Here is a 27330-nt window from a genome sequence, read left to right as displayed (position 1 = left end):
ATTTGTAAAAAACCAGCTCGTACTCTGACTTTAACCTATCTCCTTAATGAACTTCTGTGGCTTTAAGGTCTTTGCATACCTTTTGTTCTAGCCACATTGACTTTGCTATTCCATGTTTTACCCTAGTGGTGAAAGGGTTTAAAGTAGTGATCAACTATTTTCTTAATTCACGTTGGCCAGGCATTAAAAATGGAAATATTCTTGGCTCAGAGCATCTGTCATCATAGGCTTCCATAGGTAGAGTGGAGCAGAGATTGTATTAACGACTTCCTGGGAGAAGTAGTGATATTGCAGTTAGGGATTGAAAATTTGGCACAGGACAGGGAATATGCCCCATCTTTATGTCCCTTTTTCTTTTTTTCTTTCTTTCTTTTTTTTTTTTTTTGGTAATTTTTTATTTAAATTCAATTTAGTTAACATGGTAGTGTATTACTTGTTTCAGGGGAAGAATTTAGTGATTTATCAGTTGTGTGTAACACCCAGTACTCATTACAAGTGCCCTCCTTAATGCCCGTCACCCAGTTACCCAGTCCCCCCTTCCACCTCCCCTCTAGCAACCCTCAGTTTGTTTCCTGTTTGCCTTCCTCTCTGTTTTTATTTTATATTTCCTTCCCTTCCCCTAAGTTCATCTGCTTTGTTGCTTAAGTTCTACATGAGTGAAATCATTTGGTATTTGTCTTTCTTTGATTGACTTCTTTACTCTTTGCTTAATAACCTGTAGTTCCATCCATGTCTTTATAAATGGGAAGAGTTCATTTTTTTTTTTTAAGGCTTTATTTATTCGTTTGACAGAGATCACAAGCAAGCAAAGAGGCAGGCAGAGACGAGGGGGGAGCAGGCTCCCTGCTGAGCAGAGAGCCCATTGCGGGCGGGGCTCAATCCCAAGACCCTGAGATCATGACCTGAGCTGAAGGCAGAGGCTTAGCCCACTGAGCCTCCCAGGCGCCCCGATTTCATTCTTTCTGATGGCCCAGTAATATCGTGTGTGTGTGTGTGTGTGTGTGTGTGTGTGTGTTATCCATTCATGTGTGGTTGGACATCTGGGCTCTTTCCATAGCTTGGCTGCTGTTGACATTGCTGTCATAAACATTATGTGCATGTGCTCCTTTGAATCACTCTTTGTATCTTTTGGATAAATACCTAGTAGTGCAATTTCTAGGTCATAGGGTAGTTCTATTTTTAACTTTGGAGGAACGTCCATTCTGTTTTCCAAAGTGGCTGTACCAGTTTGCATTCCCACCAACAACGTAAAAGGGTTCCCCTTTTTCCTCATCCCTTCCAATTTTTTTCATTTCCTGAGTTGTTCATTTTAGCCATTTTTACCAGTGTGAGGTGGTATCTCATTGTGGTTTTAATTTGTATCCTCTGATGCCGAGTGATGTTGAGCATTTTTTCATGTGTGTATTAGCCGCTTGTATGTCTTTGGAGAAATGTCTGTGCATATCTTCTGCCCATTTCTTGACTGGATTTTTTTTTGTTGTTTTTTTGGGTGTTGAGTTTGATAAGTTTTTCATAGATTTTGGATACTAGCCCTTTATCTGTTATGTCATTTGTGAATATCTTCTCCCATTCTTTAGATTGCCTTTTAGTTTTGTTGATTGTTTCCTTTGCTGTGCAAAAGCTTTTTATCCTGGCAAATTCCCAGTAGTTCATTTTTGCTTTTTGTTTCCTTGCCTTTAGAGACTTACCTAGCAAGAAGTTGCTGGGCCTGCGGTCGAAGAGGTTGCTGCCAGTGTTCTCTAGGATTTTGATGGATTCATATGTCACATTTAGGTCATTCATCCATTTTGAACTTATTTGTGTATGGTGTAAGAAAGTGGTTCAGTTTCATTCTTTTCATGTGGCTGTCCAAAATTCCCAGGGCCATTTGTTGAAGAGACTGTCTTTTTTCTGTTGGATATCTTTTCTTGTTTTGTCGAAGATTGCTTGACCATAGAGTTGAGGGCCCATGTCTGGGTTCTCTGTTCTGTTCCATTGATCTATATGTCTGTTATTGTGCCAGTACTGCACTGTCTTGATGATTACAGCTTTGTCATGTAGCTTGAAGTCTGGAATTGTGATGCCTCCAGCTCTGGTTTTCTTTTTCAACATTCCTTTGGCTATTTGGGGTCTTTTGTGGTTCCATACAAATTTGGGGATTGTTTGTTAAGCTCTCTGAAAAATGCCGGTGTTATTTTGATAGTGATTGCATTGAATGTGTAGATTGCTTTGGGTAGCATACATTTTAACTATGTGTTCTTTCAGTCCATAAGCATGAAAGATTTTTCCATATCTTTGTGTCTTCCTCAATTTCTTTCGTAAGTGTTTTATAATTTTCAGAGTACAGATACAGATCTTTTACCTCTTTGGTTAGGTTTATTCCTGGATATCTTTTGGTTTCTGGTGCAGTTGTAAACGGGATTGATTCCTTGATTTCTCTTTCTGCTGCTTCATTGTCAGTGTATAGAAATGCAGTAGACTTCTGTGTGTTGATTTTTATGTTCTGCGACTTTGCTGAATTCCTGTGAGTTCTAGCAGTTTGGGGGTGGAGTCTTTTAGATTTTCTACATAAAGCATCATGTCATCTGTGAAGAGTGAAAGTTACACTTTGCTGATTTGGATGCTTTTTATTTCTTTTTGTTATTGCTGAAGCTAGAACTTCCAGTATAATGTTCAACAACAGTGGTGAGAATGGACATCTCTGTTGTGTTCCTGACCATAGGGAAAAAGCTCTCAGTTTTTTCCTTGTTGAGCATGTTATTTGCTGTGGGTCTTTGGTAAATGGCATATGATGTTGAAGTATGTTTCCTCTATCCCTACATGTTAGAAGATTTTTATCAAGAAAGGATGCTGTTTTTCCAGATAGTTTTTCTCCATCTATTGAGAGGATTATATGGTTCTTACTCTTTCTTTTATTAATGTGGTTTGTCATGTTGATTGATTTGTGAATGTTGAACCACCCCTGCAACCCAGGAATTAATTCTACTTGGTTGTGGTGAATAATCCTTTTAATGTACTGTTGGATCCTATTGGCTAGTATCTTGGTGAAAATTTTGCGTCCATGTTGATTAGTCATATTGGTCCGTAACTCTCCTTTTTAGTGGTGTCTTTGTCTGTTTTTGGGATCAAGGTAATGCTTGCCTCATAGAATGAGTTTGGAAGTTTTCCTTCCCTTTCTATTTTTTTAGAACGGTTTCAGAAGAATAGGTATTAATTTATCTTTTAATGTTTGATAGAATTCCCCTGGGAAGCCTTCTGGCCCTGAACTCTCGTTTGTTGGGAGATTTTTAATTACTGATTTAATTTCTTTGCTGGTTATGGGTCTGATCTGTTCAGGTTTTCTATTTCTTCCTGTTTTAGTTTTGGTAGTTTGTATGTTTCTTTCTTTTTTTCTTTCTTTTTAAATATATTATTTATTTATTAGAGAGAGAGTGTGAGAGATCATGAACAGGGGGAAGCAGTAGAGGGAGAAGCAGACTCCCCTCTAAGCAGAAAGTCTGATGCAGGACTCAATACCAGGACCCTGGGATTGTGACCTGAGCTGAAAGCAGACACTTACTCAACTGAGCCATGCAGGCGCCCTAGTTTATAGGTTTCTAGGAATGCATCCATTTCTTCCAGATTGCCTAATTTGTTGGCATATAATTGCTCATGATATTCTCTTATAATTTTTGTTATTTCTTCACTGTTGATTGTGGTCTCTCCTCTTTCATTCATAGTTTTATCTATTTGGTTCCTTTCTTTCTCTCTTTTTTTAAAGGTTTTATTTATTTGACAGCACAATCAAGGGGAGCTGCAGGCAGGAGAGGGATAAGCAGGCTCCCTAGGGAGCGGAGAGCCCAATGTGGGGCTCTAACCCAGAACCCTGAGATCATCACCTGAGTCAAAGGCAGATGCTTAACCAACTGAACCACCCAGGTCATCCTCTCTTTTCTTCTTGATAAGTCGGGCTATAGAGGTTTTTCAATCCTGTTAATTTTTTCAAAAGAACCAGTTCCTATTTTCATTGATCTGTTCTACTGTTCTTTTTTGTTCCTATTTCATGGATTTCTGCTCTAATCTTTACTGTTCTCCTCCTGGTCTTAGGCTTTATTTGCTTTCTTTTCCTGCGCCTTTAAGTGTAAGTTTAGGTTGTGTATTTGAGACTTTCCTTGCTTCTTGACGAGGCCTGAATTGCTATATACTTCCCTCTTAGGACCTCCTTTGCTGCGTCCCAGAGGTTTTGAACTGTTGTGTTTTCATTTTCATTTGCTTCCATGAATCTGTTAAGTGCAGTGGTCCATTGTACCTTTCAAAGCCCTCGTTTCCTTGTTGGTCTTCTGCTTAGATGATCTGTCCATTGCTGTGGGTGGGATGTGGAAGTCTTCTACTATTACCGTATTGTTATCAATGAGTTTCTTTAATTTTGTTATTAATTGATTTATATATTTGGCTGTTGCCAAGTTAGGGACATAAATATTTACAGTTAAATCTTGTTGGATAGACCTCTTTATTACGTATGTCCTTTTTTCTTGGTCATGGTCATCATTTGAAAGAAAATGTTTTAGTCTATTCTGGCTGGTATAAGAAAATGCATAGAGTGAATGGTTTGAACACCAGACATTTCTCACAGTTCTGGGCTGGAAAGTCCAATCAGGATAAAGGTGCTGGCTGACTGGGTTCTTGATAAGAGCCTACTTCTTGTCTTAGAGATGGCCTCCTCATTTTGTCCTCACTTGGCAGAGAGAGCTTCTCCTTCCTCTTCTAAGACAGCCTCTAATCCCATCATGAGGGTTCCACCCACAAGACCTCAACTAACTCTCATTACCTCTCAAAGGTCTCATCTTCAAACACTATCTTGTTGGGGATTAGGGCTTTAACATATGAGTGTGTGAGGGGGACACAGTTTTGTCCATCACAAAGGAGTTAGGGGTAATGTTTTGAATTTGAAGTGCTATTCAAGCAATAGAATAATGCATGAAGGAATGCATTTTTTAAATAATAATTAAGAATGTGACTTCTTTAAAGTTACATTCAATTGATTTTCAGTGATGGGGGCTTGACACTATACTAGTACGACTAAAGACTCAGCATTTTCAGTGAAGATTTCATCTATGTAGCAGTTTTATTTTGAATAAGTGTTTAAATGTATCATTATTTGCCTTTGTAGACAATTTCCATTTTCTTCATTTTCTGGTGAAAAAGTGCTTTTTTAGAATATGGGTTTTTGAAAATCACTTACGATGTGTTTATAACACTCTTTAAGGCTTCCAAGGAAAATTTTCTGTCTCATTATCCTGGAAGACAGACAGGGAGAGTTGACAGGCTGGATTTTGAATACTAGGGAGTTTTTCTTATTAGTGTTGACCTATGTTACTATTTTTGTAGGCACTACCAAGTTTCTCTTCTCAGTGTTAATATGTTAAGATTCATCTCAGTAGAATATCCAGCTTGCTTTATCAGTGAGAGGTTTTTTTTTGAAAGATTTTGATGTTAACATTTGGTTGGTGTCCTCCTTAGTGTATCTGCAATGAAACAGTATTGCATTCAGTCATTGGAGGTCAGGCCTTAAATTTCCTAATGAAAGTTAGGAGGGTAGCTAAAACCAGTTGAGATAGCTGAACACCTTACAGTGTTTTTGGCAGTTTTGTGAGTTATGTTTAAATTTTGTCAATAAACATGTACACATTTACATTACCTGGATTACTGTTGTTGAAAACATTCCAAAAGATCCCTGTCTCTTGTTAGGATGTGTTTTAAGCATAAGAGAAGATGATATCTACATGTCACTATGACAAGTTCACAAAATAGCACAGCTGTATTGGTATAGAATTCCCTTTTGACTAAATAATTTGAGCTAGGGAGCAATTAGATAGCATTACTTAATGTATCCAGCTGAACATCTGTGTAAGGCAATTTTTCAAATCTTGGGGCTATCAGCAATGTGTTTTATCTCCACCGCTTGTAAAGCTGTGGTATTCTAGATGGTGGATCTTTTATCTAAACAAATGTGGAAAGATACATTTTGGGTATTCTATCACCCAAGGGAATGTAGATATGAAGAATGCCTTTGTAGTTAAAATGTGTTGAGATTTATTTAGTTAATAAACTTCATGAAGTTTTTTTAATCCTGTTTTATGGCATGGGGATTTTTTTTTTTTAAGAAGTTCTGTTTTTATGTTCCTTTTACTGGTGTATTTGGACAGTTTTTAATCTTCTTTTCTCCTAACCCCAAATATGCAAAATGATATCAGGAGACTACAGTGACTTAATACTTTTTAATGGCATTATGACCCCTTTATGACATTTTTCTTTTGCCTATGTGAATTCAGAATGAACTTCCCTAAAAGGCTGCACAGTGGATTCTTCTAAATGACAAATCTGCCCAGATTGTTATCGTATAGTGTGGTTCATTCGTCACAAACCCCCCAACAAGATCCAGCATTTTCCTGTCGCCCTAGAGAAACTGAACAATATTTGATTTTCATATTCCTCTTCAAAACAATGGATAGATGAGATGAGAATGTGAAAATTTGTGATTTGTGTACAATATGAAATGTGTCCCATATTTTAAGTTGTATTTTCTTCATGAAAATTCCTAGCTGTATCATTTCCAGTTTTTTCTTTTAGTATTAAAATTCCAGCTTTGTGCTTTTAAAGTCTAAGAAGAAAAATGCTAGAGCTTTTTAACTTAGTTATAATAGTAACATCTTAAAATGTGATAAACCAAAACAAAAAGGTCTCTATGTTTGGCAAAGTCACATTTCCCTAGGGATGTACTAAACAGCAACAGCACTGTTACCAGTGTCAGCTGAGGCATTATTTGTGTCCTTCTCTAATGGCTCCTTGTTCCCTCAAAGCTGTTGAAGAAGGTGTGACGCTTACGTAGTCCTCATTAAGGATTCTTTTCATCACTGCTTAGATTTGTTAACAAAACCTGGGTATCAGAATTTGGGAATTTGACTTCTGCTGAATCTGCTGTAATCATCTCTGACAAATGACCACATTCTTTTCTGTCCTCATTTACTGGTTAGGGGCATGTAGGAACAGAATGACATTTACTGTTGGAGAGAATATAAATAATAAATTGCAAACTGCTTTGAGATAGTTGGCAAAATAAGAAAGGATGTATAAATATTACTGAATAGTAACAATTTTTAAATTTCTAAATAATGCTTTTAGTGTGTCCCTTATTTACACTATTTTATTTTGTTTTATTGAAGATTAATTTATTTGAGAGATTGAGTACAAGTATGGGGGTGGGGCATGGAAGGACAGATACTTCACTGAGTGTGGACCCCCCCATCACAGCTTCATCTAAAGACCTTGAGATCATTGATCTGAAATGAAGAGTTGAGGCTTAAGCAGCTGATGCAGAACCCCCTACTCTTTTTTTTTTTTTTTTTTCTTTAAGATTTTATATATTTGACAGAGAGCGAGAGATCACAAGTAGGCAGAGACGGGGAAGCCGACTCCTGGCTGAGCAGAGAGCCCAGTGCAGGCCTGGATCCCAGGATTTTGAGATCATGACCTGAGCCCAAGGAAGAGGCTTAACCCACTGACCCACCCACACACCCCTCTCCCTCGTCTATTTTAAAGCTGCATTTTGGCAGTCTCTATTTTTCCAACTTTTTCCAGTTTCACTGTTACAATACCAGAAAATTGTACTATAAACTTGGTAAAGTGGTGGGGTTTTTTTTTTCATGTTTTTGACTTAGAATTCTTTTATAGTCTAAATTTTAGTAGGTTGACAAAAAGGAATTGTACCTGTTTTAAAGAACAACTGGAAAACAAATCTCTCCAAGACAATGAACGTTAATATAACAAGTTTTGCTTTGACTCCACTTGGAAAGATGCACTCAAAATTTTGAATTTGTATTCTACACTGGCACTTGGTTTCTGTAACTAAATGTATAATTGATTTATTTTACTGGAATCAGTATACCAGATTTATTTCAGAAAAATGAGAGCTCTGTTATTTTAATCAGTCACATGATTTAAATCACCAAAGTTTTGAGGTCAGTGTGTTTTAAGATGATTTATCAGGATTCTCTTCTGGTAGGAACTGAGTTGGAAGTGCTCCTCTCAGATATCTGTTAACCACCTATTTGGACTATGCATGTGTATTTTACTCACCCTCTGGAAAACTATGCTAAGTACTTGTTCTGAATGTGTGATTTCATTATTCAGAGTAGTATTTCTTTATTTTGAGAATGGATATTTATGATAGCTTGTCCTCTTTGTCTCTGCCTGCAAAGGTATAAAAGGAGAGAACTAGAGTTTATCACCTTTTTTTTTTTTTTTTTTTTTTTTTAAAGTAAGCCCCAAGTTGGGTCTTTAACTCATGACCCCAAGATCAAGGGACACATTTTCGACTGACTGAGCCAGCCTGGTGCCCCCTGATTACCATTTTTTTTTTTTTAAAGTCAAGATGAGAAAGCCTATCAAATTATGCAGTGGTATTCTGATTGAAAATTGAGAAATTTACTAGAGGTTTTATTAAGAAGAGATATACCAGAGTACCATGTATTTAAGTTAGCATATAAGCTAGATTTTTGTGTTAGTTTCCATTACATGGCTATTTACACATGAATGATTAGTGACTACTAGGGTTTTCAGAGTTTGTGTAAAATATTTTTAAATAATATTTTCAGTTAATGATATTTATAAAAGCATTTTTGTCATTTTAAAATTTTATGAAACTTTCTTATTTTATTTTAATTAATTTATTTATTGGAGAGGAAGAGAGCACAGTGGGAGAGGGAGAAGCAAACTCCTCGCTAAGTGGGGCGCCTAATGTGGAGCTTGATTCCAGGACTTCGGGATCATGACTCAGTTGAAGGCAGATGCTTAACTGACTGAGCCACCCTGGCACCTCTAAATTTAAAACTTTAAACAAAAGCATATTTTAACAACTTCAAAGGGTTTGAAAATTGCCATAATAAACAATTTTATAATTGAGGTTTTATTTTCACTGATCATTTCAGTTGTTTTTTCTTACGTGTTTCAGTTTTGAAAGTGTAATTAAGGACTTACTATTTAGAAGTTTGGAAAGAAGATTTCATAGAAACAGCTCAAAAGGAACTGATAAAAAAAAATGTTTACTTTTGGGGGAAGACTTACCACATGTATGCTAATGTATACCTCAACTCTATGATTAGGGTAATTAGAAAAAACATGGAGTTTGCAGTCCTAGGTATGCTAGAAACAGCTGCAACCTTTTTAAAAACGGAGTGGGTCTGAAAATAATTGATTATTGCATTTTCATGTTTTTCCTAATGTTCTACCACTGTATCCTTTAAATAAAATACATATATTTGTTAGCATTTTAAAATTAAGTCTTTTAGATGCTTGTAATGATATTTTATTAGTATTCTTTGCTGTTTTATTTTGGCTGTTGTCTTCTGCATTTGCAACCAAATTATACTTTATATGCTAGACAAGGTTTATGCCAGCCTAATTGGTTGCTGGCGTTTCTAAGCCTCACAGCTGCTGTGAATTCAGCTGTGAACTAAGAAACATATAATAGGATCCTGTTTTCAGAGACCAAAAGCCAATTGTCAACATGTAAGACTTGTTTTTGACAGCTCAATAAATACGAGATTTTATAGCAATCTTAAGTAACCACCTTAATTTTAAACATTAGAAAGGCCTGAAATTTGTAGATTATATTATTTTTGTTATTGGGGCAAAAGGTTGCTTAAATTCAGGTGTTTGTTTTCTATTCCATCATTAAAAAACATAGTTTGTCTTAATATTTACTAATATATTAAAAAGTTGAGATCTGAACTGTTTTTTTCTTTGATTTCCCTGGACAAAAGTTGAGACTTAAATGATGCAAAGATATTTCTTAAAATGAACTAAACATAAAATGGCTTTGAAGTTAAGGTTATGTTTTCAAAATATTTCATATATTTATATTCGTTGACCTAGTAGTTAGTAGTTTTGTAAATTATCCTGACATCTAAATTCAGGGTGAAATGTATGTTTCTCTTGTGTTGAACCATATGAAATTCCACGTTTTTTGTTAAAAATGCTCAAATATAGAGGTACCTGTGTGGCTCAGTCAGTTAAGTGCCTGCTTTTGGCTCTCAGGTCATATCCCAGGATCGATCCTAGGATCAACCCCATATCAGGCTCCCCACTCAGCGGGAAGTCTGCTTCTCCCTCTCCCTCTGTCCCTTCTGTACCCCCCAACTCATGTGTATTCCCTCTGTCTCTCAAATAAATAAATGAAAATTTTTTAAATGGTTGAATATAGACCGTGTGCTTTTTTTTTTTTTTTTTTTGGTTATCATATGATTTAATTTCATTTGTATTTATCATGTTTTCATTATATTTAAAAGTCTGTTAGTTCTCAGCAGAAACCTATGAGGATCCTGTTTTTAAACATAGTCTCTTTCATTTAAGGTCAGTAATTTGTTCTTAAATCAGATGTTGTATGTGAAAATACTGGGTGGTAGCCCATTTGCCTTTCTTTTAAATGGGAAAAACCACTGTGTTCATCTTTGACCAAATTCCTTAAAACCTATTTCATAAATGTAACTGACACTATGAAATTACCTACACGTAAGTAAGCTATCATGTTTAACAAATAAGAAATAAGGGTAACAAGTCAATTTTATATGCAGTAAAATCTTTGCTTTCACTATAATTGCATTTTGCCCATCCTCAGTGGGTTTTTCTCAACATTTTCTTAAATATCTTGGGAGTCATTCAACACTGGGCAAAAGAAGGACAAAGTAAATATGAGAGACTGGAAACACCTTCAGGATGAACACACAGTGTAGGAAATGGCTCACAGTGAGAATGATCCAAGCATCATCCTGTGCCTATGTCTTACAGCATTTTGATACTCAGTATTTCTTTTTTTTAATCTTTTTAGAAAAAGATTTTATTATAAAATCTTAAAAAAAAGATTTTATTATAAAATCTTTAAAAAAAGATTTTATTATAAAATCTTTAAAAAAAGACTTTATTTGACAAAGAGAGAGACACACAGCAAGAAAGGGAACACAAGTGAGGGAGTAGGAAAAAGAGAAGCAGGCTTTCTGCTGAGCAGGGAACCTGACATGGGACTCCATCCCAGGACCCCAGGATCATGACCTGAGCTGAAGGCAAATGCTTTGCGACTGAGCCACCCAGGCGCCACAAGAATAAAATCTTAAAAAAAAAAAAAAAGAAAAGAAAAAAGATGTTCTACAGGGAAAATGGAGAGAGGGAGATTGCAGAATTTGCCTGTACTTCCAAAACTTTCCAAGTAATTTTTTTACTTCCCTTTCATAGATTACATTGTCTGCACTGTAACTTATCTTTACAAGTAGTTGAAATAAAGCTGAAAACTTCAAAATCTCTTGAGTTTTAAGATTGTTAATAGTCATAAATTTTTTTAAAAGATTTTATTTATTTATTTGACAGAGAAAGAGATATCACGGGTAGGCAGGGAGGCAGGCAGAGAGAGGGGGAAGCAGGCTTCCCGCCGAGCAGAGAGCCCGATGTGGGGCCCTATCCCAGGACCCTGAGATCATGACCCAAGCCGAAGGCAGAGGCTTAACCCACTGAGCCACCCAGACGCCCCTGTGATGGTCTAATTTAAATAATAACAATTTTATACAATTGTGTGAACAGTTTTCAAATCTGATTCCCATTTTTTATGAATGCAATGTATAGAATTAAAGATGGATTGGGTCGTCTCATCAAAAATAGTACAATGAAGTTTATGTATTGCCATCTTTCTGCCCCAGGTACATAAGAAAAAAACAGAAGACGTAACTGAGCTCAAGAACAAGGTACCATAGTGGAGCAGAAACAGATCAGAAATACTAAGGGATGGTGGAGCTTTTCAGGCAATGATAGCAAAAGTTTAATTCCTGTAGGAAGATGGGGACACTAAAAAAAGTACACATACATCATTAGTCAAGTTCACTGTTCGAAGATAAAGACTGATGTGGCTTTAAAGAGGAGCTTCTTGGAGCTAGGTTTATAGAAAATTTTCCTCCAAGGGAGGCAGTCCAATATGATTGAGGTAGATATATACAGGGCTGAACTAAGCCACTGTACAGTGGGGAAGTCATACCAGTTATTTGTAACTTTAGGTATTCTCACTAGTCAGGTGCTTCATCTTTAGAAATCATAACAGGATACCTAGAAAACTTCCATGTGTTTGGAATTTCAAAAACTCAGGTGAGTCATGAGTCAGAGATTCATAAAATTAGGAAATAGTTCCAACTCAACAATAACAAAAATACTGAATATAAAAATGTGTGAGATGCTGCTAAAGCAATTCTTAGAAAAGTGTAGCTTAACTGCTTATCAGGAAGATAAGGAATAAAGATGAATAAGCTAAGCATCTGTCTGAGGAATTTGAGAAAAAAAAGTCCCAGCAAAATATGCCCAAAGTAAAAGGAAAGAATAATGATAACAGCAGTAATAAGTATTTAATAACAAAGGGCTCAACAAAGGCAAGTGTTATTCTTGGAAAAGACGAAATTGACAAATCTGATAGGTTTGCAAAAAAAAAGGTTGAAAAATTAAAAATGAGAAAGTGATCATGGTTACAAATGCTACAGGCACTCAGCATAATTATGAACAACTTTATGCCCAAAATGTGAAAACTTAAATAAATCTCCAAGAAAAAAACAATTATCAAAACAGTCATGAATAGAAAACTATAATAATAATTGTTAAGAGAATTGAATCTTTTCACAAATAAAACTCTAAGCCAAGATGATTTTAACCAGTGCATGCCAGATGCTCAAGGTTTAAATAATTATAACTTTACACTATTCCAGAATAAGGTTGATATGAGAAAGGAAAACTGCTGGCAAATATTACTCTTGGTCAGTGATGTAAAAAATCTAGAACAAAATATTTAATGCTGTTCCAACTAGAATCCTAACAGGGTTTTTAAAAAAATTATTTATTTGATTTTTGGAACTTGACAAGAGGGTTCTATAATTTATACAGACATGCGAATGGCTAAGAAGATTAAAGAACCTCTTAAAGAACAAATAGGCGGGAAAGCTTCTTTTACCAGCGAGGAAGACTTACTGCAAAGGTATAATATAAGACAGTGTAATTTTGGCTCAAGGATAAAAAAAAAAAATAGGCTGATGCATGTGTCCTTGAAATTTGACAGGTCATAGTGCAGTTAGGAGAGAAGGAAGGACCTTTCAGGAAATTGCACTGGATTAATTTGTTTTTCATGGTGGGAGGCGGGGGGAGTGGGAATTGTGTTACCATGCGCAAAAACCAAAATGACAGTGGGTTGCAGTCTTGAATATGAAAGACTTTGTAAAGTCTAGTTTTTAAAAATATTTACTTATTTGAGAGAGAGAGAATGATCTTACATGTGTAAGCAGGGGGGAGGGGTAGAAGGAGAGGGAGAACTAGAGAATCTCCTGTAAACTCCCTGCTGAGCACAGAGTTCTTAGGGCTCCGTCTCACCACCCTGAGATCATGACCTGAGGGGAAATCAAGAGTTGGAGACTAAGCCTACTGAGCCACCCAGGCACCCTAGGACTTTGTAAAACTTTAGAAGAAAATGTCAGAACCTGTTGTAATGACCTGACTGTCAGGAAGAACTTGAGGGCATAAAAAGCTGTAATGGAGACATAGATATTTGATTACATTAAAGTTAATAAGTTGAAATTCATCAAAAGATATCATAAAGTGGAAAGATAGGCCCCAAATTTAGAAAAAATATTTGCGACACATGTAACAGGAGATTAGTACCAAGAATATATGGAGAATTTCTTCAGAGAAGTGGAAGAAGAAAACAGTCAAAAGGCCCCACAGACACAGAAATAGGCACAGCCTTATTAATTCAGAGAAATTAGAACCACAGTATGATACATTAAATCTGACAAATACTAAGTATCATGTGGATGTGAAGTATTTGTTAGTAGGATACAAATCACTATAGGTTTGTCCACTCTGGAAAACATGGCACTAACAGAAAAGTTACAGACCTATGTACTCTATATTTCTTACACATCCTGGAGAAATTCTTGCATATTTTTATCAGTATGCATGTATAAGGATGCCTATAGCACCATTTTTTGTCTTGCTTTTTTAAGATATTTATTTATTTGACTGAGAGGGGTGGGCATAAGTAAGCAGCAGGAGAGGGAGAAGCAGGCTCTCTGCTGAGCAGGGAGCCTGATGTGGAGCTTGATCTCGGGACCCTGGGATCATGACCTTGAGCCAAAGGGAGACACTTAACCAACTGAGCCATGTAGGTGCCCCAGCACCATTGTTTCTAATAGTAAAAACGTGAAAGCACATGTCCATCAACAGAGTAGTTTAAGTTTTGGCATATTCCTATGTAGTGAAAATAAGCGAACTGCACTTATTTACAACAACTTGAATGAATCTTGGGGAAAGTAGTTTTGCACAACAGAAATGAGTATATTAAAGTAGTGTCAGTCCATTTATACAGTTTAAAAATAGCCAGGCTGTTCAGGTATATTAAGAGTTTTACATTTGTAGGTGGCAAAACTATAAAGAAAAGCTACAGTATGATTATCTCAAATATATAGAATACTGGTTACTAGTGGTGGTGGGGAAAAAGAGAGGGACGGGAAATACGGTAAAAAAAAAATCTTAAAAATTGAAAAAAGAGAGGGAGATTCACTTAGGGAGGGTGGCACATGGAGTTTCCAAGGTATTGTATGTTTCTTTCTTTTTAAAAAACTTTATTTTTAAGTGATCTCTACACCCAACATGGGGCTTGAACCCACAATCCCAAAATCAGGAGTCGCATGCTCTACCATCTGAACCAGCCAGGTGCCTCTCAGAGGTGTTGTTTCTTAACTAGGCTGGTGGTGGATACACAGGTGTATGCTCTCCCTCTGTCTTTTTTGTTTTTTTTTTTTTTAATATTTTATTTATTTATTTGACAGAGAGAGTGAGATCACAAGCAGGCAGAGAAGCAGGTGGAGAGAGGGGGAAAGCAGGCTCCCTGCTGAGCAGAGAGCCTGATGCAGGGCCGATCCCAGGACCCTGAGATCATGACATGAGCTGAAAGCAGAGGCTCAACCCACTGAGCCACCCAGGCGCCCCCCCTTTTTTTAAATGTAGAAATGTATATGATGTAATTTACAATAAAGTAAAGGGAGAATCAGAGTCAAAGGGCAATGAATTAATGAAGTTGGAATACAGAATTTTCTCAAACCAGAGAAATGGGATGCTTTGGAAAAAATTATTTTTTATTATAATTAAAAATGAGAAATTTGAGTATCTCACTTGAACTATATAAAAAACAATTTTAAAAAACTTTAAAGGCATATTGGGTAAAGTTAGACTTGAAACTTAATTTCTAGAGACAGATTTTGATAAAAATAATCAAAACCTCATACTGCAGGTATTTCTGGTTATCTCATCCCCTGGCAGAAAAAAGCAAACATTTAAAACTTGATTCATTCATTCAGCTCTGGTCTTTATTCATTTCTTTTTACTGAAATTTCATATTTTTCCCTTCTTGTTGGCTGAGTAAACTGGACCATGGTAGAGATAAGCCAACATTTTCTCAGGTCTACCTTTCTAAACCTCTAGACACTTTTTTTTTTTAATTAACATATAATGTATTATTTGCTTCAGGGGTACAGGTCTGTGATTCATCAGTCTTACACAATTCACAGCACTCACCATAGCACGTACCCTCCCCAGTGTCCATTCTCAGGATGTTTCCTGGGATTAAGAGTCTCTTATGGTTTGTCTCCCTGCCCTGTCCCATCTTATTTCATTTTTTCCCCTCCCTACAACCCCCTGCCCTGCCTCTCAAATTCTTCATATCAGAGAGATCATATGATAGTTGTCTTTCTCTGATTGACTTATTTCACTTAGCATAATACCCTCTAGTTCCATCCACGTAGTTGCAAATGGCAAGATTTTGGGGGTTTTGATGGCTGTAGAGTATTCCATTGTGTATATATACCATATCTTCTTTATCCATTTATTTGTTGATGGACATCTAGGTTCTTTCCATAGTTTGGCTAATTGTGTACACGGCTATAAACATTCAGGTACACTGCTATAAACACCGGGTACACCTGCCTCTTTGGATCACTGCATTTGTATCTTTAGGGTAAATACCCAGTAGTGTGATTGCTAGATCATAGGGTAGCTCTGTTTTCATCTTTTTGAGGAACCTTAATGGAACAGCTGCTTTTGACTTTGCTAACATGTGGCTTAAGTTTTTCTGGGTGTCTTCTCCTGGTAATTGAACTTCTGGAGGTACCACTGTTGAGGTTTGCTGAGAATGGGTTTTGAAAAGAAAATCTTGATTTTCTTTATCCTCTTTGTTACTCATGTCTCTAGGCTATCTTTGGAGATTAAGGTTCCTGTGAGATAGGTCTTGTAGTCTACTCCCCAAGGGAAGTTGGAATATTATAGTTGATGCTTACCAGTAGTAATGTGGTGTTGGTCTTGCTTTTGCAACATTATATGCTTTCCCTCATTCTCATTATTGTGGCAATTCTGTTGGGCATGGAGATCCCTTATCTCTCCTCTTCAGCAACCTCAGCTACAGCCTTTCCATTTCTTGTCAAAAGTTATTCTTTATGGTAGTCTTGTGTTTAAGTACATCTTTTTTGGAGTCATTTGCTGTTGATAAAATCCTATCAGTGTCTTAAATTAGAATACTCTATTTTCCCCAAAACCTTTCCTGCAGTCATCTTGTTCCTGCTAGTGGGTATTGCTATTTTGAGGCTGTCAGGGATGGTAGGTTTGGGAGACAGTAGCTGATGTTCTTAGCCTCACCACTCATGTTGTGGAGATAGTGATAAATATGGGGTTTGTTGTAGCAGTGGTTGCTCCTCCTAGATTGTAATGGCCATCATCAGGGCAACTCATGGCTCTCTGAGGTCCACTCTTTACTTCTTCTACAGTTAAACTCAGTCTCTCTCTCTCTCTCTCTCTCTCTCTTTTTTTTTTTTTTTTTTTTCATATCCTTTTGCAGCCATCTATGTAGATACCTGCTTGGATCTCCCTTTAAGGAACTTACCACTCCTTCAGCTCCAGGGAGTGCATTATAGTTTATAGCCTCTAGGTATTAATAGTTTTAGGCTCCTTAGATTTTGTGCTGAGGACTTGTGTTTCCTGGGAAACCTCCAGCCAGTGACTGGGCATCGTGTGGCTACTAGGGTATTTCCATTTTGTCCCAGTGTGGGACTGTTTTAATGGGCAGTCTTTGCTTTGGATCTCCCTGCTGGGTTGGCTAACACTTTGTCAGATCTGTGTCAGGGTCTGAGGCTTTCTCTGCTCAGTCCTATTTTATGTACCCTTTCCTTTACAGGTTTCAGATCTGTATCACAGCCCGAGTCTGAAAGTTTTCCATGTCTAGTCCTGTTGTACCCCCCTTTATCTTTCACAGTAAAACTCTTATCCACCTGTCTCAATGTCTGCTTCCTGGTGGATCTGACTGACACATACCACTTCTTCTGGCTGTTTACCTAATTTTTGTCCATATTAAATTGCAGTGAATGTATTACCCAATTTCCCCTTTTTATAAGCCTCTCCCTTGAATCTTCCCACGTATTTCCTAGGTTATTTCTTTTCTACCCCCAACACCCAGCTCTCTAATGTCCATTTATCTCAATAAGCGCCTTATTATTATAGTAACATTGTTTGTTTTATATACTATATATCTCGATTTGTGGTTTGTTTTTTCGTTTTTTTTTTTAAGGTAGTCAAAGAGGTATAAACTAAAGATAAAGTATTGATGTCCCAAGGATTTCATTCAGCAAATGCATGTGAAAATTCCATATGTTCAGCATTTTATTAAATAATATGAAAATGCAGATCTTTAACAAATAGTTTTTATCCTTCTTTAATTAATGAGTGGGTGGGTAAGATGAAAACAAGTTAGTAAAAAGTACACAAACTCTTCAAAACTTATCAAACTGCTTCTAGGAATTTGTTCCAAAGAAATAATCTGACAAATGTATAATGACACATGTACAATAGTATTCATTGCAGTGTTTATAATAGCAAAAAATTGCACTAGCCTAAGTGACCATCAGTAGGTATGAAGTAAATTGTAATAAACATAATAGAATATTCTGTAATAAGTAAAAATAATTACTGAGTTCTATTCTTAATAACAACATCCACAGTCTGTTTTAAGAGGGAAAACAAGTTAATACATTAGGTATAACGTCCTTTCTCTACAGATAGGAAGTATTAGAGCTACCCGAGAAAGTAAGGTATAGATGTTAGATTACATTTCCTAGCCTTTTGGACTTAGAATACTTTTCTCAATCTAATAAAAATAATATGAATTTCATAATATATGATAGTGATTTTTAAAGATTATTTATTTATTTATTTGTCAGAGAGAGAGATCACAAGTAGGTAGAGAGGCAGGCAGAGAGAGAGCCACCCGGGCGCCCTGATAGTGGTTTTTACATAAGAATTGTTTTAGTGTAAAAATTTGGTTTTTGAATTTTTGTTCTACAGTCAGTTCATCTCATAGTAAGGGAACTTTGTAATGATTAGAACTATATAATGGCATAAAATTTCAGCCATTCTCTGCCATTGTGTAACCATTTTTCATGTTTGTTGAAAATACACTTACAGTTTATTCAGTTTCTTGAGTTCCAGTCTCGACAGCACATTGATTAATGATTGCATGGACAAAGGTCATTCCCTGATTGTGAGTCTGGAAATCCCTTGTAAGAAAATTAGTATCATAGTTTTTCAAAAGTTTATAAGTTATGAAATTGTATTTGGCATTATTTAGGAATACCATAATTTATGGATTAAAATGTATGTTTTATTCCCACTTAGGCCGAATACATCAAGCAATGGTAACGTCTTTAAATGAAGATAATGAAAGTGTAACTGTTGAATGGATAGAAAATGGAGATACAAAAGGCAAAGAGGTATGATCACTAAATTTTTTTTTTTTTAAGATTTCATTTTTAAGTAATCTCTACACCCAGTGTGGGGCTCAAACCCATAACCCCAAGATAAAGAGACGCATGCTGCACTGACTGATCCTGGCATGCCTATCACTGAGCTAAATTTTATTTCTAGTCCTGCAGTCAAGGTTCCAAATATAAAATAAACTGTAAAGTGTATACTTTCTTATATAGTGCATGTATTTTTTATCATTTCTAGAAAAACTTACACATGATTAAAACATTTCAAAGAAAGGTAGATTCTTCCTGTACATTGTAAGTGATGGGACATACTATCAAGACCATAAAATGCAGTCTTAATAGCTGTCTTAATATATGGGTTGTAATTGTAGATAATTTTGTTTTCAGTACTTTTCATGAGATCATTAAACAGTCATTCTGTGTAAATTTGTAATATAAAAGGTTAATTGTCAAAATGTACTCTGAAGATACATGCATTTTTTAAAACAGATTGACCTTGAGAGCATCTTTTCACTTAACCCTGATCTTGTACCTGATGAAGAAATTGAACCCAGTCCAGAGACACCTCCACCTCCAACATCTTCAGCCAAAGTAAATAAAATTGTAAAGGTTAGTAAGGAAAATTTACAGTAGAGGTGTATAGGGTGTATGTGCATGTGCGTGTATGTATTTTCTGGTTTAAAATGAAAAGGCTGGGGGCACCTGGGTGGTTCAGTGGGTTAAAGCCTCTGCCTTTGGCTCGGGTCGAGATCCCAGGGTCCTGGGATCGAGCCCCACATCCGGCTCTCTGCTTGGCGGGGAGCCTACTTCCCCCCCCCACCCCCCGGCTGCCTCTCTGCCTACTTGTGATCTCTGCCTCTCAAATAAATAAATAAATCTTTAAAAAAATAAAATAAAATAAAATGAAAAGGCTGTTAAGAGTATATTTTAAATACTAGTTTGCTTTTAAAAAAAAAATAAAACTTCAGTTCTTTTTGCCATCTATATGTCATGTTTATGCATACATTCTTTGAAGGATTGAGATTGTCCAGTTCACAGTTAACAATACTTATTAGGTAAAGTCCTAGAAATTCTTTCCTGATTAGGATTTTTCCTAAGACTAATAGCTCCCCAGGAGATAGGGATGTCAAAACCATTTGTCAGTGTTTGTTAAGTGACTACATGTGATTTAAATAAAGAAAGAATGTTTATTATTCATAATAATTTCCCACTCCAATAATCTTTGGAAATAGTAATTCTGCTATTTATGTTTATTAGAGAAAGATGGGAAATGAGAGTGTACAGTTTAACTACTGTGTTATCTGTGAAGATAAACTTTAAGACCATGCTATATACCCTAACAGTTTAACATTTATAAAAATAAAAGCCTTGCCCTTTTTATTACTTTAAAAGATAATTCCTCTTTCTTCTTATTGAAATTTCTCACTATTAAAATTGTGTATTTACGTGCAGCTCTTTGAAAACCAGGTAGTTGGTCACAGTTGTTGAATCTGCAGTTCTATGTGTTTAGTTCAAGCATTTGTTAATTTTTCTACATTGTGGATTTTATCACACAAAGATGAATGACATGACTTTACTCCTAGAGAAACTTGTTATTTTACAGGGAAGACATACATCAGCATCCAGATAACGTATGACAGAATCTTAACGATATCAGCAAAACATTCTACTTTTTAAATTATACGTGAGAACATAGGCAGATTTTCAATTCATGTAATTCAGCACATTGAGTGTCACTGCTTAGACGTCATTAGTTATGACTTGTAGATGGATTGTTTTTTCGTATTTGGCTTCACAGCCTCGAAGGATCTTTATAGATGATCTTTCTTTGTATGTCATTAACCACCTTTGCTGTGGGGCGCCTGGGGGGCTCAGTTGGTTGAGCGTCTGCCTTCGGCTCAGGTCAGGATCCCGGAGTCCTGGGATCGAGTCCTGCATCGGGCTTCTTGCTTGGTGGGGAGTCTGCTTCTCCCTCGGACTCTCCCCCTTCTCATGCTCTCTTCCTCTCTCATTCTCTTTCTCTCTCAAATAAATAAAAAATCTTAAAAAAACAAAGAACAACCTTTGCTGTGCTTTAAAATCACTTAGAGAACTTTTCAAAATATTGATGCCTTGCCCACTCCTAGAAGTTCAGTTTTATTTTCTCTAAAGTGAGGCCCTTGTATCAATATTCTTTTAGTAGTACCCATTTGATTTCAGTGTACAAATGTTCTCTCTCGCATTGAGAGCCATTATTTGATACCTTTTTTCAGTTGAATAAAATAAAGTCTTGGTAAATAAAGGATAGGATCAAGAATTTACTGCCCTAGACTTTGCAGTTCGAAGTCTTTGAAAGTCTAATGAAGTCTTTCAGTAGAAATGATAACATATCATGGTATTTTGATGTTTAAGTTTAATAGTAGACAGTAGGTTGTCTAAAGCCAGTATTTTATTGATTACTCTGACATCCAGAGATGAATTGTCATACCTACCTTTGAAATGTATTATGTGGTCTTAGCATGGTGGCTAAAACTATGCCCTTTACTGAAATAACTTCTCTTTGTTTCAGTTTTCTCATCTATGAAACCAGAATAATAATAGTAATGACCCGATAGGATTGTTTTGAAGCTCGAATGACTTAATATGAGCAGTACCTGCCTTGTTATTCTGGAATATTGCATTTTCTGGAGTACCTGCCTTGTTATTCTGGAATATTGCATTTTCTGGAATATTGCATTTTCTGGAATATTGCATTTTCTGGAGAGGTGGTGGGCAATACTCACATAAACAAACTTGAATACTAATGGCATTAGTAGTAATTACTAGAAGATTATTTATAGTGTTTTTTCTATTTAGTTTTATATTATGTTCACCTATTTTTGTTTTATTAAAGGAAGCCCAAGCTATAAATAGGAGTAAAGAGAGAAAGTAAAATGAACGTTTTTATTTTTCTCTTACAGAATCGACGGACTGTGGCTTCTATTAAGAATGACCCTCCTCCAAGAGATAACAGAGGTAAACATTTATCTATTAATTTTGTCTATTAACCTAGTATGGTCCCAACAAGGTAAATCAAAAGTGAATATTACCATTGACATTATTATTGATTTAAACTTTATATGGCTAATTTGAAGATTGGTACCTTCTTGATTTCCTAGTATAGTAATGTCAATATAAAGGGGTGCCTGGGTGGCTCGGTCAGTTAAGTTTCTGTATTTGGCCCAGGTCAAGATCCTGGGGTCCTGGGATTGAGCCCCACATTGGGCTCCTTGCTCAGTGGGGAGCCTGCTTCTCCACCTGCTTCTCTCTCTCTCTCCCCTGGCCCTCCCTTGGCTCATGCACTCTCTCTTTCTCTCTCTCTTTCTCAAATAATTAAAATCTTGAAAAAAAAGTAATACAAAAAATTATTTATAAAGGTAAGTGATGAATATGAAACTCTGTTACATGCAATTTTTGATTACTCTCCTTTACCCAATAACTTTGTAGATTTGAGAAGAGTATCATGAGAAAGAAAGGAATGGGGCAGTAGTCAGTTAACTGAGTTCACAAGAGTTATTAATCTAATCCCATTTTACCTGACCTTCTGGCTAACAGTCTTCCCAAAAGATTCATGACTTGGTAATCAGCTAAAGAAAAATTGAACAGGTACAATTTATAGTTAATTGCATGTTTTCCCTGTATTTTCAGTAAGGAAATGTGAAACACAGTTAATTTCTTTTTTACTCTTCAGCAATTCAGAATTGATGTTTCTGGTGGTGATGTTTCTCTGCATGTGGGGGTGGGGAGACAGGACAGGCGTAGGTATTAGAAGAGAGATTGGAGGTGGAGAGAAAGTCCTGCATCTTAAACACTATCTTTCCTTTGAATCTTGTGAAACTGTAAATGTGGTATTTATATTTTACTTTATATTTATCTTTTCACTTTTATAACATACATTGGGAAATATTTGCATGTTTGAGGAGCAAAGAGCGGGATTTGGAATTACAGGGTGGGTTGAAGAAGTGTTTTTTTCCTTTATGTACTTGAGAATGGTATAAATTTTTCAAAATGACAGTGCATTTAAATTTAAAATTTCTATTTTGTACACTTAAATGTATATTTTAGGGGGCCTTTTAAGATTTATTTATTCGGGGCACCTGGGTGGCTCAGTGGGTTAAGCCTCTGCCTTCGGCTCAGGTCATGATCCCAGGATCCTGGGATCGAGCCCCACATCGGGCTTTCTGCTCTGCAGGGAGCCTGCTTCCTCCTCTCTCTCCGCCTCCCTCTCTGCCTACTTGTGATCTCTGTCAGATAAATAAAGAAAAAATCTTAAAAAAAAAAAAAGATTTATTTATTCATTTTAGAGAAAGGGAGAGCTCCAGTGGGTAGAGGCAGGGCAAGGGAGAGAGAAAGAATCCTCGAGCAGACTCCCTGCTGAACACGGAGCTGGACTCAAGGCTCTATTCCAGGACCCTGAGATCATGACCTGAGCTGAAATTAAAAGCCAGCCAGCCACTCAACTGACTGAGCCACTCAGGCGCCCCTGCACCCTTACATTTTTAAAATGATTATTAAAAGTCAGGCATGGCTTTGCTTTTTTCTTTTTTTTTTTAAGATTTTATTTATTTATCTGACAGGTCACAAGTAGGTGGGGGGCGGGGGCTGGGCAGCGGGAAGCAGGCTCCCCACTGAGCAGAGAGCCCGATGTGGGGCTTGATCCCAGGACCCTGAGATCATAGCCTGAGCTAAAGACAGAGGCTTAACCCACTGAGCCACCCAGGTGCCCCTTGGCTTTGCTTTTTTATATAAATTATTCAGATTGAGTTTTGTAGTTAAAATTACCTTGGTGAAGTCTTAAGTCGCTGCACACATTACCTTGAAAACCTCTTGGCTTGTTAGTTGATTGAACAGAATTAATTATTACATATTCTGTTTATACCCACATAAGTAGAAAACTGACAACTCGTAAGTATCAGTTCTTTTGAGATATCTCTCTTCCTTTACTAGGGTTCGCCTTTACTGATTTTCTGTTCTGAATTTTAAAAATTTCATTTCACTTGCAGTGGTTGGTTCTGCACGTGCACGGCCTAGTCAGCTTCCTGAGCAGTCTTCCTCTGCACAACAGAATGGTAGTGTTTCAGATATATCTCCAGTTCAAGCTGCAAAAAAGGAATTTGGACCCCCTTGTATGTAAATCATGTATCAAGGATTCAGTCATTCTAGGCATACATGTATTCTCTCTTGGTCATCCTTAGAAGTCCCCAAATGGTAAAGAGTCTAATTATAAGCTTGATTGCAGATTTCATTTTACCACTTTGGAAAAATGTTTTTTCTTATTAGTTTAGTCTGTTAATTGGGTTTTGAAATGTATATTTTGAAGAAGGTTTATAAATACAAAATTATAACAACTTTCCACTTGCTTTGAATTTGAAATTCTGGTCAGATGACAATTTGACAGATGTTATGGAAGAATTTTATACTTCTCGATCCTTTTCCAATTTATACATCTGTGATTGTAAACCAAGAGATGATATGTATCAATATGTTAAAGTCATTTTTCTTGACTGCTATCTGTATATTGTCCTGTTCCTGGTTTTGTTAAAGCAGCTCATAAGTTCATGTAATTGTTAAAGGCATGCTTTGTCACTGTGTACCATTTTTTGGGTGTATGTGGTGAAATTATACTTAACATTTTTGTGTATAAGTACAGTACTGTAAATAAGAAGGTCTACTTCAACAGCTCATCTTTTTCTTTCAGCACGTAGAAAATCTAATTGTGTGAAAGAAGTAGAAAAATTACAAGAAAAACGAGAAAAAAGGAGACTACAGCAGCAAGAACTTAGAGAAAAAAGAGCCCAGGTTTGTAACAGAAACACTTTGTTTATGCATGAACTGAAGAGGTAGATGGTGTCAGTCAAAGTGATTTGAAAGTAGTTGAGGCATTCAGTTAAAGATTTCAATATAGTTCCTTTAGTTGAGATCTAAACTGATAATGAAAAATGATGTGAACCTTTGAAAATACTGTAACAGACTTTTACTACATGTCCTTTTCATGTTTTAGTGGATGTGTTAGTCCTAACATTTGTTGCATTTTGAATAATAGTTCTTTGTGTTACAATTCTAATGCAGCCATTATACCTTTCAAGAATAGTAAGACTGACTTTGTAAAAAGTTCTAAAATATATTCAGAAGAATATCTAGTTAAAGTAGTTGATTATAAAGTAGACAGTTACACTATAAATTTTATTGTTGTTTTTCCATGGTTAGTAAATTCAGCATATCACAATGAAAGGGAAGATTTCTTCTGTTTGAGTTTATGCTAGATATTAAAAATTGTGTCTCTGTGGTGCCTCTCATGTTCCCTTTAGATGGTAACAAAACTGTTTACTAACAATGAAAAAATTATATAGAAGACTGGTCTTTTATCTCTTTATAGGTCTTCACCTATTGGAAATTATGTTTCTTTACATATAATTTCTAGTGTGTTTGTATTATATCTATTATATTCTTAGAACTTGTTTCTCTATTAAAACAGGATTATTTCTTTATTTAGAAGTACATTCAAATGCCCTTAATCATAAAGATGTTGTGTTATGGAATTATGAAACCAGTATAAAATTCACCTTGAATAAATCAGGTTATATCTTAAAGTGATCTGAGATAGCCAGTTGGATTTTGAAATAAGTAAAACACAATACAGATAGATCTACTGATACTTAGCACCAGTGCCACCTGGTGTTTCCTGTGGGAGCCTCGTAATACTTTCATATCTCTTTGTTATCTCTTAATTTTAACTTTACATTCACTTTTTGACATAGTTGGTGTTATTTCCTAAAATAAAGTTAATTGAAAGTAAGTTTCAGTAACAGTTTGGAAATTTATATTCAAAGCAAATCTGTACGTGGTGCAGGAAGAAAATCTGGCTTCTTAGAATGTTTAATAATTTATTACTCATGGCTAAGAGAGACAGTTAACTATTGTTCCATGGGTCTTAATCTGAATTTTCTCAGTTTTTGAAGCAGAAAAGTGAAATGCAGACAACATTCCAACATTCAGTAATTTGAATTTTAAAGATTTCAAAAATTGTCTTTTGATTCCTTTAAGTCCTGTCCATTTGAGGTGGTTTTACTGTGCCTTAGGTTTTTAAATTTTTTGAGAACAGAACAGGAAATGAACATAAACGAATCCATGTTTCTGTTTTGCTGGAACACTGGGTTCAACGTGGTAAAGAAAAATCTGATTAAATGAATTTTTGTAGAATTTCTGTTTTTCTAGGGTTCTTTATTGATTTTTATGATGACCCCTATTTTTCTCTTTCTTCATTTTCTAGGTTAATCAAGTTATATGTGTAACATGAACTTTTGAAATAATTCAAGAGTGGCTTTATTTTTTTTTTTAAATATTTTATTTAATTATTTGACAAACAGAGATCACAAGTAGGCAGAGAGGCAGGCAGAGACGGTGGGGGAAGCAGGGTCCCTGGGTGGCTCAGTGGGTTAAGCCTCTGCCTTTGGCTCAGGTCATGATTTCAGGGTCCTGGATCGAGCCCCACATCAGGCTCTCTGCTCTCTCTCTACCTGTCTCTGCCTACTTGCAATGTCTGCCTGTCAAATAAATAAATAAAATCTTTAAAAAAAAAAACAATAAAAACATATGTTTATAAAAAATAAAAAATTAAAAAAAAAAAAACAAATGCAACAATATCCATTTTTGTAATGATAATAAATGATGAATTTTCTCTGTCTCCCTATAGGATGTTGATGCTACAAACCCAAATTATGAAATTATGTGTATGATCAGAGACTTTAGAGGAAGTTTGGATTATAGACCGTTAACAACAGCAGATCCTGTAAGATACTTTGTAAACTATTATTCTGGAATTTTTTTATGCTATTAAAAAAAATGTTCAGTGCCCACTTAATACTGGATTTAGCTGTATAGTTTCTTTCTTTATGGGTGTATATTCCTCATGTTTTAAGGTGAATATCAAGAAATCATTCACACTTATGCTTATCTCCCATAATTTGATTAATCAGACATGCTTCCCACGGAGATGTTCTTTTCAAAGCAAAGACTCTGTCCTTGGTAGAGCAGAACAACAGTTTAAGGAATGATGTCAGAAGACCCATTCTTCTTTCTGACCATCATTGAAAATTTTATCCCAGTTCCAAGCCTATTTCCTCTTTGATTTGGCCTATAGATGCCCCTATCATACAAATTTACTATTAGTTAATTTGATATTTTAAAATAAATGTTAGTCTACCTTTTAGTGGTGGTTGAGGACCATACTAGACCAGAAATCTAGTGCTTGAAAAGTATTCTGCTTTCCTATTACTCAGCTACTTTACTCTTGAAGAAGGAGAATTTTTTGGACACGGAATAGTTTGTGAGTAATTGATACTTAAGAAAAATAATATCTGACCTCGCATATACAGAATACCCTGGGTACATAAAATACATTTGTGTCAAGCCGAAGTATTATTTAGGATTTCAAAGAGTTGTTGTTCATAACACTTTTGTATATATTTTA

At 35.9% G+C, this 27330-nt stretch overlaps 1 protein-coding gene across 4 annotated transcripts in view; it reads left to right on the top strand.

The window, feature by feature from the left end:
* Nucleotides 1–27330, top strand: part of KIF2A (kinesin family member 2A) — a 77784-nt gene that overhangs the window by 23192 nt on the left and 27262 nt on the right. For 2 of the 4 annotated variants that reach the window (XM_032336156.1, XM_032336158.1), the window contains exons 2-7: nucleotides 18748–18842; nucleotides 19332–19451; nucleotides 21782–21836; nucleotides 23864–23929; nucleotides 24559–24659; nucleotides 26554–26649. In XM_032336156.1, coding sequence (XP_032192047.1) covers nucleotides 18748–18842; nucleotides 19332–19451; nucleotides 21782–21836; nucleotides 23864–23929; nucleotides 24559–24659; nucleotides 26554–26649 — 533 coding nt within the window. Of the gene's footprint in view, nucleotides 1–18747; nucleotides 18843–19331; nucleotides 19452–21781; nucleotides 21837–23863; nucleotides 23987–24558; nucleotides 24660–26553; nucleotides 26650–27330 lie in introns of all 4 variants that reach the window. The other 2 variants (XM_032336157.1, XM_032336155.1) reach the window with 1 other exon arrangement.

This window comes from Mustela erminea, chromosome 3, assembly GCF_009829155.1.
Source record: "Mustela erminea isolate mMusErm1 chromosome 3, mMusErm1.Pri, whole genome shotgun sequence".
Lineage (NCBI taxonomy): Eukaryota > Metazoa > Chordata > Mammalia > Carnivora > Mustelidae > Mustela > Mustela erminea.
The sequence above is the reverse complement of the archived record's forward strand: the minus strand, read 5'-3'. Positions and strand labels throughout refer to the sequence as shown.